General features: G+C 35.0%; 1 protein-coding gene across 1 annotated transcript; it reads right to left on the reverse strand.

The window, feature by feature from the left end:
- Positions 1–6,138: 6,138 nt before the first annotated feature.
- On the reverse strand, positions 6,139–12,826 carry LOC116341158 (centrosome-associated protein 350-like). The gene is made up of 6 exons (XM_031768068.1): positions 12,653–12,826; positions 11,669–12,565; positions 9,683–11,550; positions 9,176–9,588; positions 7,122–9,060; positions 6,139–7,053 (listed from the first exon to the last, which is right to left on the reverse strand). Exons 1-6 carry the CDS (start codon positions 12,681–12,683, stop codon positions 6,334–6,336), a joined length of 5,868 nt encoding a protein of 1,955 aa, XP_031623928.1. The 5' UTR covers positions 12,684–12,826; the 3' UTR covers positions 6,139–6,333.
- Positions 12,827–14,659: the final 1,833 nt, after the last annotated feature.

Below are 14,659 nucleotides of genomic sequence, written 5' to 3' on the forward strand. Positions count from 1 at the left end.
AAGCTATGGTAGGTAACAATAATGATCGAATATAGCACCAAAGTGCTCATGTGATGATAATTTGTGGAATAATATGATATATTCATAGAATATTTGTATTGATGGGATACCATGAGGATAAAAACCAATCCACGAGTGGTGGATAAAAACAAAGTGTGCAGAAAAACGCCCTACCAAAATTCATGGCATGCACAAAGCGATTTATTGTGCTTGACTTTTTCCTCTCACTCTCTCTCTCTCACACACTCTCTCATACTTTAAGTTCTTTGATCGTTCGCGATGGTATTCAAATGCCAATATTAACAAAAAAAAACATTATTGTTTTTATTTTGTGCCTATTTGGCCCATTCTGTGATTTCATTTTTGCAGTGTTTCATCAGTCTCGAACAGTGAGCCTTTGTTGTTGCATATATATTTTTTGGTGTTTGGCATGTGCGTGTTTTGTTTCGCTCATTTCGGTAGAATTTCAGATTCGATAAGAGAAGTTTTATTCGCTTTTATTTTCACATAAATTTGGTTATTGGTTTGAAACAATGTCGCATCTGAACGTCGAACCACACAAACATACATACACACTTGAACTACTCGATGCAGATTTTAAAAATAAAATTGTGAACCAAAAAGTTTTTCAGGGAAAAAACCTCAATAAAAGATTAAAATGCTAGAGAGAAAATTGTAATGTAGCAAAATGTATCATTTTGGAATTTGTATTGCAAAAGCGAAGCTTCGACGTTCACGTGCCACTTCAATGCGATCCATTTTTGTTAATTCCGTGTATGCGCTTTTTTGTTCGTTCGTTTACCATTACCAAACCGGAGGCTACGCTTATTTGTTTCACTCGAACATAAAACAAAATAAATCCATACATAGTGATTAAGCTAATTTTAGTGACTTTTTTCGGCGGGAGATATTTTTGTCTGCCATTTGCATTCACCGAATGCATTTTATTTCGATTGTTTTTTATGTTGCTCTTGTACATTGATGTTTTTCCATTATACGCGATTGCTTTTATCAGTGCCATATTATTTGTCGGTTGCCATTCCATTGCATGGCATACGAACGACGTAGTCAACGTCCTAACGCATTAATTATATAATCGCAATTTTCCGTCGAGTGCAGTTTTTTTTGGTCGATGGAATTTCACAAAAAAATGAGATAAAAATGCGTGTCTGAAAATGAGTGATGGAATTTTTCATGCAAAAAATGACCTTTGTTAAATTTGAGATACAATGTCTATATTCGAACATTGTATTCTGCTATTCATAAAAAATGGATCTCTTTTTACACTTTTTTTTATAAAATCGATTTCCAAATGTAACAATTTGACATTTCTCATTGAACAGAGATAAAAAAAATGATACGTACATAATAATTTTCTAATATTAGTACTCAACGATGATGAAATTCTAAGCGTCTCTGTGTGTATGCACTTTCGCATGTATACATTTAAATGACAGTGTCTTGTTCGTCTTTGTTCTGATTACATCCATATTACATTCTTGGATGCAAAATAATGTTGATAAAAATCGTTTCAATTTCGATGGAAATGTCTTGAAATTTGTTTAAATTCAGATGAAAATGGAAATTTGCTGAAAAGAACAACAAACACGAAAATCATAAGCGTTTACGTCCAGCTCCGCAATCGAGGTCAATTGCATACTTGCTCGGAATATGTGCCAAATGTTATTTCATATCTGACTTTTCGTGTTGTTCGCTGATGTTGTGGGGGTTTTGAAAATAGCATTTCGTTTCAAAATATTTTGCATATTTTTCTTTAAAGTATGTGAGTTATCTGCACAACCGTACTTGGCTCAAAAAATATTCCATTTCGGATAAAACATTGAAGGGAAAGCATAAATTCCCCGAAGGCGTGTGCACTACACACACATACTATGTGCATTCAATATAGAATGTGCGAATAGCATTCGCTAAGAGAGCGAACGAGCATGGCGACGAAGTAAGTAAGTTGGAATGAGGATGAAAAAAGATAGAGTGGAAGAATTTTCCAAATAAAAGCCGAATGGAATCTTGTTTGTGCATTATTTATTCGACGTGCAACGTCGAGATACATGCAACATTTCAGACAGTCTATTTGATATATGCAAAATAAATAAGAGTTATATGCAGTTTATGAGTATATGGCATGGATACCACAATCGAATCGCGTCATACACACCGCAAGTATGCACCGCTAGTTGTGCAAGGGAGCGAATATTTCATCGATACCCGATAATCATTTCTCAACCATTGAATTATAAGTTGTTGTTTTCCTCTTGTTTTCATGCATGCGATCAACATTTTTTTTTTTCTTTCGTTGAAAAAAACTACGATTTGTCGTCAAAAATGATGCGCGCCGAAGAAATGCGGAATGCATAAACTTCGAACACGTATACATACGATTGAATGTGAGTACGTGAATTGGGAGAGGGAGGGTTATTGCATTTGAATCAACTCTATCTTCATCGTTTGTCGCTTCATGCAGTGAACAGTCCTTAATAAGGCTGTGAAAAATGAAAATTTACTGCTCTTCTTATATTTTGCAAACATAATTGCACTAGTGCCACTTTCGCGCTCGCATTCAGAAACACAAAGTCCCATGTAACATGCACCCTGGCGTACAGACTGTACACACCAAGAAAATGTAATATAAATAATAGTGAATTATATTTATATTGTTTGCGTGCAATCCCGATCGAATGTGCACGATATTCACTTTTTCACTTAGGAGTCATACGTTATTTACACAAAAATGTTGCTTGCGACCATTTCTTTTTGGCCACTTTTTTTCTCTTCTACCGTGTTCGAGGATGGTGATGGCAGTGGAAGGATGCGTATTTATCTGCTGTGTTCGTGATGTGCATTGTTTTCTTGTCTCATATTTTTCTTGGTTTGTGTTTTCCATGAGTTTACAACGCCTTCAAGTCCCGTCTCATACAAATTTTACGACGATATGGGAATCAAATAGAATAGGCATGCTCACAATCTCATATGTTTAATGCATGAACGTCGTTCTCGTTACTCCTTTTTGTTTCTATATTTCACTTTCTCTCTCCTCCTTTCAGTCAGCTCTACATTCGTTTTATTGTTTTTGATATTGAAGAAGGGAAAAAGCAATTTTGTTGAATTTTTTTTTTAATATACATTCAAATAATGTTACTTTTTTGACGAAAGTACACCACCACCAACAACAACAAAACATAAACCCAATAAATATGCGTATTCGTGAGCGTTTTTCTTCTTCTTTAACTCAGACGTCAAGTGTGTGATAAAAAAATTGGTATCGATGAAAAAAATGAACAACCATCAAAACACAGAAGAATTTTTACAGAAAGATGCTCAGTGCACAGATTGATTTTTTTTTATTGATTCTTTCGAAAAGGTTTATAGAAAATGTTTATTTTGTGTGAGATGCAGAAAAGTTCAATATACAAATGTAGGACAATCTCTTTCATATTTTTCTCGACTTTTATATGCGGTGAACAAACGTTGTATATTGTAGTGATGCAAAATTTATCAATAAACGCAGACTGTTTATTATTCACTGTTATGCAATATTTTTATACTAGAGCCGGCAAACGAATACGTATACAATTCATTCTTAAATGTACGGTAAATTGAATTCCGTTCGAGATATCCTAATTTATGTTCAATTGATTCGACCACGTACAAAAAAGCAAGAAAAGTTTAAATTTCTCTTGCATACATTTCATATCAATTTACATGCAAACACACATACATACAACGATTTGCCAGTTTCCACATATGACTATCTCGGATGATTTTTCGTTTAGTGTTTTGGCCTGCTTTGCCATCCATTCATATGCGTGGTACGTTTGATTAACTTTGTAGCACGATTTTCCATATGAATAGAATTTGATTAAATTGTTATTACATTTTGAATCACCATTCATTTATTCGTTTCATTTCATTACATTCAATACATTCAAATTTAACGGTGTGCTCTCGCGCCACCCACACACAAATGGGTCTGTTTTATGTGTGCGTTTTTCTGTTCATTTCCTTCTTGCTTTTGTGTACGGATGTGTCAATTTCGGTTCTGAAAAGATATTCAATTTGCTGCAATCAGCAAAAAGCATTTTTCCCCTTCAATATTCACTTCGTTTTGTTCGTACATCGTGGCTATTTGTTGCTTGTTGGGATGGCATAGAAAACGAGTATCAAATTCAGGCATGGTTGATTCTTCGTTTGATTCACAAAATAATAAATATGATTTTGACCGAGGAGAAAAATCGTTCAAATATGTTTTTGTGTTGTTCGACCATTGGAAATCGTGGAATACAACAAATTGACATTAAATGTGAGTGTGATTTGTCTTTTTGGTCTTGTGGAGGAAAAAACGAACAAAACGATTTGTAAACGATTTCACGATAAATAGGCAATTTCTATTCGACGAACATATTGATTAACAGACATACATACACAAGCACATCCATATGCACATCCAAATGTGAGTCGCTCTCCAACTGTTTCCAATTTTGCCTTAATTTTTCATCTTCACTTTTGATTGTGATGCGTTTTCGACAGATGAACATCTCCAATCGATTGGAGATAACATCCAATCGCAAAAACAACCAGATTGTTTTTTTTTTTCTTCTTTCGTTTCGTTGACGCTACGAAAATAAAATAAAACGGCAAAAATCAATTTTGATCGCATTTGAACATTTTGTTATGGCATTATTTATACGCTGCCATTCAACGGCACAGCAGTGGGTATATGCGTGATTGGTGAACGTTAGTCCAACATTGAATTGGATATATTTCCATTGTTATTGGATTGTATTTAAAGTTGAGACATCACACCCCCTATCATTTTCATGTTGACAATGAGAACCTTTGCACAGACATTACTTAACATATTTCACACTCTCTGTAACATCGAAAAAGAAATGAGAAAAATAGAGAAAGAAGGAAAGAGAAAAGGAAAAGGAGGAAGGGAGAGAAAAGGCGTTTGCCAAAAGTGTTTATTTTATGTTTGAATTGTGTTCGATTTTCATATTAAAAGGAGCTATGACATTCATTTTGATTCGATTTTTGTCTTCGTTGAATACATATATACAGTAGAGTCTAGTTAATCCGAAACCGTTCGATCCACTAGTTCTTTAAATAAAAAAATTGGCATTTAATCTTTCAAAACCCGTACGAAGGTCTGCGGTCTTACAAAACAAGGTTCGTTCCATAAAAAAATTACAAAATGTCCATTTATCGCTTTTTTATTTACCAAAATTTGGAAAATGTGTTGAGACTTTTTCGATTCTTTCATTAGTATTTCTGGCAAAGAGAATACACTGTTAATTCTTAGTTGGTTCCATTTCACATTTTCGAACTTTATATTTGTGGTTATTATTATGTGTGTGTTTTCTCGTATCGAATCCCTCGTCTTTCTTTCATTTGTATTATAATATGTTCATTGTTTATTCCTGTAATCAACGCTTGATATGTACATTTGCTAATGCAGTGTTGGCCACAACTTCAGTATTCGCATCAGTCCTTTTTCACACATCGCATATACAAACCATTTTATTTGTTAATTGAGTCTCTTGTGTGCCATTCAGTTGTAGCTCAGTTGATTTGAGTCGACCATTGAAGACATTCGAGTGATTGTTTTATACGATTATTGTCGATCATTTTCTCTGCACATCTAAATGTTTTCAGAAGCCGTTCATTTACATTGAACCGTTGAGTTGAACGAAATACTTTAGTATTCCTTGGGGAGATTTTTTAACCATTACATTTTGCATAATTATGTGGATGTTACTACACAAGAGCAAAAAAGTAGATTCAAACAAAACATTCCGAATGGACAGTGGACACGTATCGTACATTTCGCATTGCCCTTGAGAAATTACTGGGAGTGGTTTCAATATTCAAGTCAAAACCCAACGCATTTGTAAACATTACGGGACGACAAAACAATATTTCAGTTACAGTAGCATACTAATCAAAATGCCAATGCTTTCTACGAAAAGCATCTGTAAGCAGCTTATCAATGCTTTTTGAAATGGTACAAAAGCCATGTCGTGACATGAGGGCATTGTTTACATACAATAAATATGAAAAAAAAAACCATAATGTTGTTTTATAAAAATGTTTTTCTTTTATTATTCGTGCAATCTAGTCGTATTCAACATGCGTGCTATTTGAAAAATTCACAGAGAATGTAGAAAAAAAGTTCATTATTACAAAAACAAAAAACAAAATATTTCCGATTTGACACAATAATATATGTAATATGATGTGTAAAACTATTACAAATGCAAAAATTGGTAAATTCTACTACCAAAACCTAAAAGACAACAAAAATATATATATATCCTATTCAGTGTTTGTTGTATTGATAAATGATGATGAATCGTCGGCCAATAAGGTTTTTAGATCAGCAACATTTTCTCTGATTTCTTTTTCCTCCAAATCGAAATTTGTCCAACGTGCTTCATCTTCGTACAGTTCTTGAATCAATATGTCATCGACAGCATCACGTTTTCGACGATTGTTAAATGTCAATTGAGCCACTCGTGATGGCAAAAATGAACGCATTCCACTATACGATTTTGATTCGTCGCTATTTATCGAGTCGCCGCTTGGCCGATTAAGTAATTTAAAAATTCGCCTGAGCGTGTGTTGTTGGAAACATTTCAGTCGATTCGGTGGTTTATAGAAGGTTAACGGTTGTCGAAATATGCCCGTTAGTTGTTTCTCTTGGGCACTGATTTCTTGCATAATTTCTTCGCAGCTATCTAGTATAATGCGTTCGAAAATGTTTGGATCGTCTTGTGTAGCCGGTGAATCGGGACTTGAAATCGATAGTGTTGGCGATTTGACGAATGTTGCATCATTTCGAATTGGCGTCTCTGGTGATTGTGGTGAATTCAGTTTCTCATACAACTCTTCGACGCGACGATTAACAATCTCTTTAATGCGGTCATCACTTGGTGTTTTTGGCAATTGACGATGCACTGGATATGGTGGCGGTGGTTTGTTTGGAATTTCACGTAGAAATGGAAACATAGCAGTCGACTGTTCTGCCGTTTTTATCTGAAATGTTAAAAAAAAGTATGAGATGTGTCTTAGATTTCAAAAGTGTCTTCTTTTTTTAATTTTACCTCTGATTCCAATGGAATTTGTGAACGTTTTAGAGCAGCCTCTGGAACTTTGTTGTAATCTATCGAACTGGCACTTAATGTATATTGATAAGGTCGCTTCTGCAATAATAATTCGGTTGATGTTTGGATGTTCTCCTTGCTGGCAGCAATTTCGGCTGCGATGCTATCGGTACTCTCATCTGAATCAACTTTTGGCGCACCATTTGATGTGCCAATGCTCGTTGGTTCATTCAATGTCGATTCTGTTGGTGTTTCACTTTCAACCGTTTTCTCATCACAATTTTCTGAATTTTCTTCACTCTTTTCAATACTCTCTATCGTCTTAATTTCGTCATCTTGTTTACTCTCATTGTCTGATGATGACACACTTGTGACGCTTGATTTTTCGGTGTCAATGCTTTTACTGCCGTTCGTAATTTCTGATTCAATTTTTAAGATCGGTGAATGTGAAATCGTTTCACTGAGCTCTTTTAGCCCTTCATCAATCAGAATTAAGCGCTCCTCTAAATCTTTCGATGGTTCGGTTGTCGGTGTAATCGTCTTTTCCGTGGATTGAGATACCGTTGGGGTGGTTGTTGTTGTTACTTTTGTGACAGTTGCTGTTGAAATTGAGGTTAGGCTTTTACTCTCTTCGAAATCATTTGAATGATACGTTTGCTTGTCCGTCAGACGCGAGTGCGATGATGATTTTTTTTCTGGTGAAACGATGTCACTTTCCACAATGCTCGAAACGGTCGTTTGAATATCTATGTTTGGAAATGATGTCTCTTCAATCAATTGTGTGTTATTCTTATCAGATAAATTCAATTCAAATGGAATGGTTGACGTGCTGCTTTCAATGGCTGATGGAATCTCACTTTCAATTGTCTGAGATTCATTAACTTGAGAAGTAGTTTCAATTTCCGTTGGGCTAATATCTTCAACGGTCGATGTTTTTGCTTTATTAAGTGAATCTTCTGTAATATCTGATTCAACATCCTCTTGTACGCTTTCACTATGTTCATCCTCCTCTTCGATAGCTTGTTCTGTCTGAATTTCACTACCTTCAACATTTGCCGACATACCATCTGATGGTTCAACACTTTGAGGTTCAGGTTTTGATTGGTTCTTCTCTTCGCTAATTTCTTCATTGATACTATTCGAAAAGTAATAACCTTGATCAGTGTCTGAATTAACATTGTCTCTTGGTTCTGGTGAGCTGGCCAAATTCAATGTTGGCACATTAATCTCCGGTTCGGTTTTTCGATCGATATTTTCATCTTTTGTTTCGGACAATTGTGGCATTGACACGCTATTCTGCTGACTTGCATCAATAAATGACATGGAATTATCAATGAGACGACGCTTCAATTCATCTTTCACGTGAAATTGTTGTAAAACAACGGATTTCGCTTGTTCATACAATCGTTCCAAATCCGATTTGTTTAATGTATACACTTTATCGGGTGAGTATTTTTTCTCATATTCACCGGTTAATCGCTTCCATAATTTATTCAATTGTCGACCATAAATCTCTACAAAATCATCTGCATTCGAACCACCTTCAATGTCCGATGAAATACTTCGCGATGATATCATTTTCAAAGTATTTAAACTTTTTTCAATGTTATGGATTTGCTTTTGTTTTTTATGCTCAAAACGTGTTCGTTCCATTGTAATTGAATCATTGACATTTGTTTGCGAACGTTCATGTACTGAACTGTTATCGGTGCTGCGATGACAGTTCGTTCGTTTTGTATGTTGTACGGTTATTGAAAGTGTGTCATTGATTTGTTCACGTGAAGTTGTTTGATAAACGTCACTAGTGGATATGAACATGATCATTTGTTCCATTTTTATCACTTCACTCTCTTCAACATCCAATCGTTGATGCCATCTCAATAGTTTTTCCACATACTCACGCCGACGTCGCAATTCATTTTCCCGTTTTTGTAACATACTGAAACCGAAATGGAAACATATACATAATTGTAATTAATTTTATTTAAATTGATTTTTGCCACATAAAATATCGAATGAAAAATTAAATTGCTGTTGTATGAAAGAAAACATACGTTTCAAGTGCAGTCCCACCGCCGGGTAATTCAATTGCTTTTACGGCTCGTTTGCCTGTAGTATCATTTAATTGCTTTGCAATCGACGTGCGACGAATGCTCATGTTTGTGCTCATTTGTGATATATTGTAGTTGACAAGCGACGAATTTTTTGCCGAATCCATTTGTTGACGCTCTTTTAGAATGCGATGCAATTCTTGACGATCGTTATTCAAGCGCAGCAATAGAGCTCGCTGTTTTTTCTTTATCATTGTGATTTCGGCTGTCAAACCGCATTCTTTGAATTTTTGCTTTTGCAGCTCTAACCATGCAATTTGCCCTTTGAATCGATCGACGAGCGATTTTTCACGGATTTTCAACATCGACGCCAAATCCTGACTCTTTCGTGTCTCGGTCTTTAGAAGTTGATCGCACTATAATATAAACGGGTGCAAGAGGGTAGAGTTAAAAATTATTTCCAATTAATAAACGAGAGGATTGTTAAAAAAAGTAAAGAGGAACACTCACCGCTCCCAATGTGGAGTAACTAATATTATGCTCTGACCAAAGCGATTTGTTTGCATCACCATTCAAATTCAATTCGGTTTTATTGAAAACATCAAAAATATCGTTGGCAACGCTTTTGTTGGCCATATCTGGATCGCCGGTGATTTGTTTATTAAACGATTCTATGGCATTTGAGGCTTGATCTGTGTCATCGCTAGTTGGTGCCGATTTTTTGGCAATCGATAATGAAACACTTTTCAAATCGTTGTTTGTTGGTGATTCGCTCGATTGATAATCGTCAATTTTCTCTTCAATCATTGTTGAGGAGTCTTTTGGCGTGCGCGAACTTTCATATATTTGTGAGCTGCCACCTTTTTGTGTACTCTCTTCATTTTGATTTGTCGGAATGCTTTCTCGATTTGATGAAACTACAATAACATCTTCGGCTATTTTGGTGGATGTGCTGCTATTGCACTCATCACTTCTCTCTTCACTCGTTGGACCATTCGTCTGCGTCGCACTAACGATATACGAAGATTTATATGATGGAATGCTGGTATTTTCATGTGTTTCCGTGATTCGTTCACTGATATGACTTTGTTTATTATCGCTTTCATGCTCAAAATCATCACTGTACTGTCTGCTCGATGGTGGATTTGAAAGCATTTCATGCAAACGTTGATTGGCTTCAATGGCCGCCGATAAACTTGTTTTAAAATCATTCAATAGTTGTGCTACACTGTGTTGTTGACTAAGTTTATGTAAACTTGGTATGCTTTGCTCACTGTAATCTTTACCTCTGCTGAAATTTATATGAGATGCAACACTTGATATAATTGATTGACGACTAACCACACTGTTTGCATTTGAAATGCGTTCATGTTGCGATAAACTTCGGCTTGTTATGTGCAATCCATCAACGTTATCGGTTGTTAATGGGCTCGGTTGTCGTTCGTCATTGTCCTTTTCATCATGTATATCGTCCGATGTAGTTGTTCGTACCTTCTTCTCTGGACTCGAATGAGACAAAATGCCAGACGATATGGATAGTGTGTCCTGTGAACCATTCATAGTTTTTCGTTTTGATTTCGAGCGATTGTTACTGCGATTTCGTTTCGATTCAAATGTTACCGACGAGAAATCCATTTCATATTCCTTTTGATCTTCATCTTCAATGTCGTTTGATTTAATATTTTCATTCATTGACTTTTCCGATTCACTTTGTGTTCGATCGAAATTACGGCGATAATTCGATGAAAACACTTTGTCCGGCTGCGCTACAGGGCTGTGAAACGATGTTTCATGTGGATCTGGCCATTGGTATTGCCTGCATGGACCAAATACGGGATTTGTAATCGATTCTAATTTCTTTCGGACTGCTACGATAAAATTGTACGGGTATGGCTGCACTGGTGTTGGACGTAACCAAAATGGAATTTCTCTGGGTTTTGATGCACCTTCATACTGCCCGTCATTTTCTTCAACAAACTCATGTTGCATACCGTTTCTTTCATGCAATAGTGATGATTTTAATGGAACTGTGTCGGGCACTTTGAGCTCAAATTCACATTGAACTGATTTACTTTTGAATGACGTGTTATGGACGGATTTTTCAGGCGATAAATTAAAATCAGCATTTGATACGGAATGATTGGGTTCGATATTGGCACTGCCAATGGGTGGTATTTCATCTTCAGCTAGGTCATTTTCGATAGTCGGAGATTCTCCTTCTGTGCGGCGCAATATACCAATGCGAATTTTATCAGTCTTAATCGATGGCAAAAATTTTGACGGCGTAAGAGCAAGTGAGGGCGACACTTTTGATTGAAATCTCATCAAAGGTGTTTTCAAAGCATTTGGAGTCTCTTTCGTCTTTTTTGGATGTGAATCTGGAATTAAATTCAATTGCATATTTATCAAACATTTAAAAAAAAAAATCCGAGATTAAAAAAACGCGCTACCGGTACTTTTGCAAGCAAAACTAGTGAAAATATTTTTTTTTCTTACCTTTTTGTTGATGCGTGCTTATTTTTGTTGCTTTCGGTGTGAATGTATTCAATTTTCTCGTTTGAACATTACTTTTTTTTGCTTTTTGTACATTTTTCTCAAGAATTTCCAACGTATTCTTCCGCAAAGCAGATAGTCGTTGTTTAATCTCTTCCTTGCTGGCCGGTGCATTAGATTTCTCTTTGTCAGCTTGTTTACGCTGTTCTTTTTGCATTTGTATAAATTGTCGTGCCTTAATCGGATCATAAAATTTTGATTTGCATTTTGCATTATTTTCACAATGTTTTTTTGGACTTTTCACTAAATTCGAACCATTTACAACGGCTTGTGTGATTTCTTGTAAAATTGGACTGTCCATAATTTTGGTTACATTCACTGACATTTCGTTTGAATTTTGTTCACAGTGTACCGTTTCGTATGGTTTATTCAGCGTCAATGTTTCATTAATCTTTGAACTATTTGCATTTACAATCAATTGCTGTGAGATCTGTTCATTTTTCATCAGAATCAGTTCGTTTTGGTCGCTTTGCTTTTTACTTGGCAATGTTTTTTTAATGCTTTGTATGCGAAATGTCGATTCATGCGAAATCATGGTTGACCTTGATTTTATCGAAACCGGTTTTGTGATATATTTTTTCGTTGTCACTTTCGACGTTAACGAACTTTTCGGTGCGGTGGGTTTTGGCTTGAGTACCAATTTTGTGATTTTTGTCGCGGTAGCCGTGGTTGACTTTGTTGCTTTGAATGCAGCATTTATTGCACTCGGAGTTTTACCAGTCTTTTGTGTTGTTGTACGTGGCTTTGCCACTACTTTTTGTGGATCGGCCACTTTACTTCCATTCAATCTATTTGCCATTTTATTTTGAGACAAATTTGCGGACAGTGCATTTTGTTCAGCTGCAAATGAAAAATAAATTAGTTTTATTTTTATTTTCATGACATTTCTGCCATTAGGAGATAAGTTTCGAAGTGGTGTTCACTTACATTTATTATCATTCTCTTTGCCGGCATTCATTATTTCGGCGAAAATCTATTTCTACTGAAAACAAAATAAAAACACTTCAAAACAAAATTGACTCTATCTATTCATTGAATTTAAAATAATTTCGTGCAAATATTCTATAAAAATGTATCACTTCAATAGTTTCGTTCAAAACATAAAACCAATAACAACGAACTACCAAACAAACAAACTAAATAGCATCGTTAGGATACCAAACAATATGTCAACTGTCACATTCCAATGGAGGGAGGTATCTAAGCGTTTCGCGCAGCTGTTTCGCTTCGATGAAAGTATCGACGATAGATGGCGCTGGCCGCAGTCTCAGTCAACATTCTAATATTTCAATTAAAACATCATTTTTTTAAAAAACATTTAATTATTTTTTTCTCTTTATAAAATCAGAGCTCGAAGGCATGTGAAAAATTGATTGAGTTTTAAATCACATTTTTTTCAGCCATCGTATTATTTCAGTTGAAAAAAAATCCATCTATAAATTTCATTGCATGAATAACATTTGGTTTTTTTCGTTACTTTTATTTTCATTCAATTTCTACAGTTGTTTAATTGAAAACTTATACTATTTTTATTCCAAAAAAAGCCGAAAAAGTATTTGCTTTTAATCCCATATGTTCACACATTTGTATAACAGTAAAAACCATTTGATGGCTATCATTCTAAAGTTGACTTTATAGACGTGTGTATTGGGACAATGAGCGTTTCACATACTGCGAATATTTCCGATGGATTATAGCATTATATTTTACAGCATTCATGTGGCTCAAAGGCTTTTCAATTGCAATCGAATATTTATGCACTTACGGCGAAACATGAATAATCAGTTCACACACGTGCCGGGATTTTTTTCTCTCTATAGCCTCTCACTGTCCGACCGCAGCAATTTAACAAAGTTTTCAACCTGAAATTCGAAAACTATACTATTGTGAAATACTGTTTTCGGATGCCACGTATCGTCGTGAAAATGACGGAGTTCATAAAATAAATAAATGACGAAATGAGCTTGTATGTGTGAAATAGGTTTCGGAAATGATTTGCAATACAAAAGAAATGTGTTGAGCATTTCATTTGCTTGATATGTAAGCCAACGCAATCGATACCGTTACACATTCATTTCATTATCGTTATGTAGAACAATACAGATGTATCAAATAAAAGCAATTCTGATATATCGTTTATCTCTTTTCATCGAAAACATTTCAATGCACGAATCAAATAAATTTAGTATCAAATTCATTTCGGATAAATGAATTCCCTTGTGGAAATATTTCGAGTTCATAGCCGACTATAAATTGACTAATTTGGGACAAAAATGGCTGAAGTTAACTATAAGTGACTATATGCGTCTTCATGTAACTTGAGTTGAGAAATGTCAATTGTGATCATAGTTAACTACGGTTAACTTTAACTATATAAAATTGACTTTTGTCAACTATGTTGACTATAATCAATTTTAGTTAACTCTGAAACATAACCGACTATATTCGATTTCAATCATCTATTGGAAATTTTAACCGAATAAAAGTGATTAAAATTGACTTAATTTATAGTCAGTCAGTCATTTTGTTTTCACAAGGGTTTCGTTAATGAACTTTTTTTTGCGCCACGCATTTTTCCAGTTTCGCAATTATGAGTTTCGATTCACACTTAAAATTTAACCACTTTTTTCATGTCAGATTTCGCTTGCAGAATTGGTGAACTGACAATTTTAATGAAAATTGCTCGCAGTACTTGTACAGAAATTGTATGCGTTGGAAATACAATACATGCTATCATTTAGAATACATTCAAGCATTTTGGTAAAATATTTGTATGTGTTAATCAGTGACTAAAATCCTATTAATACCTATTTCAATGCCATTTTATCTAATGCATTGTTTGTATTGGAATTACGATTTTAGCAAAAAGCCATATAGCACTGATTGGATTTCAAATCAATTTCTGACATTCCTTATGGCTAAACTTATATTGCA

The sequence above is a fragment of the Contarinia nasturtii genome, unplaced genomic scaffold (assembly GCF_009176525.2).
Source record: "Contarinia nasturtii isolate CC-2019 unplaced genomic scaffold, AAFC_CNas_1.1 Cnas_scaffold_695, whole genome shotgun sequence".
Lineage (NCBI taxonomy): Eukaryota > Metazoa > Arthropoda > Insecta > Diptera > Cecidomyiidae > Contarinia > Contarinia nasturtii.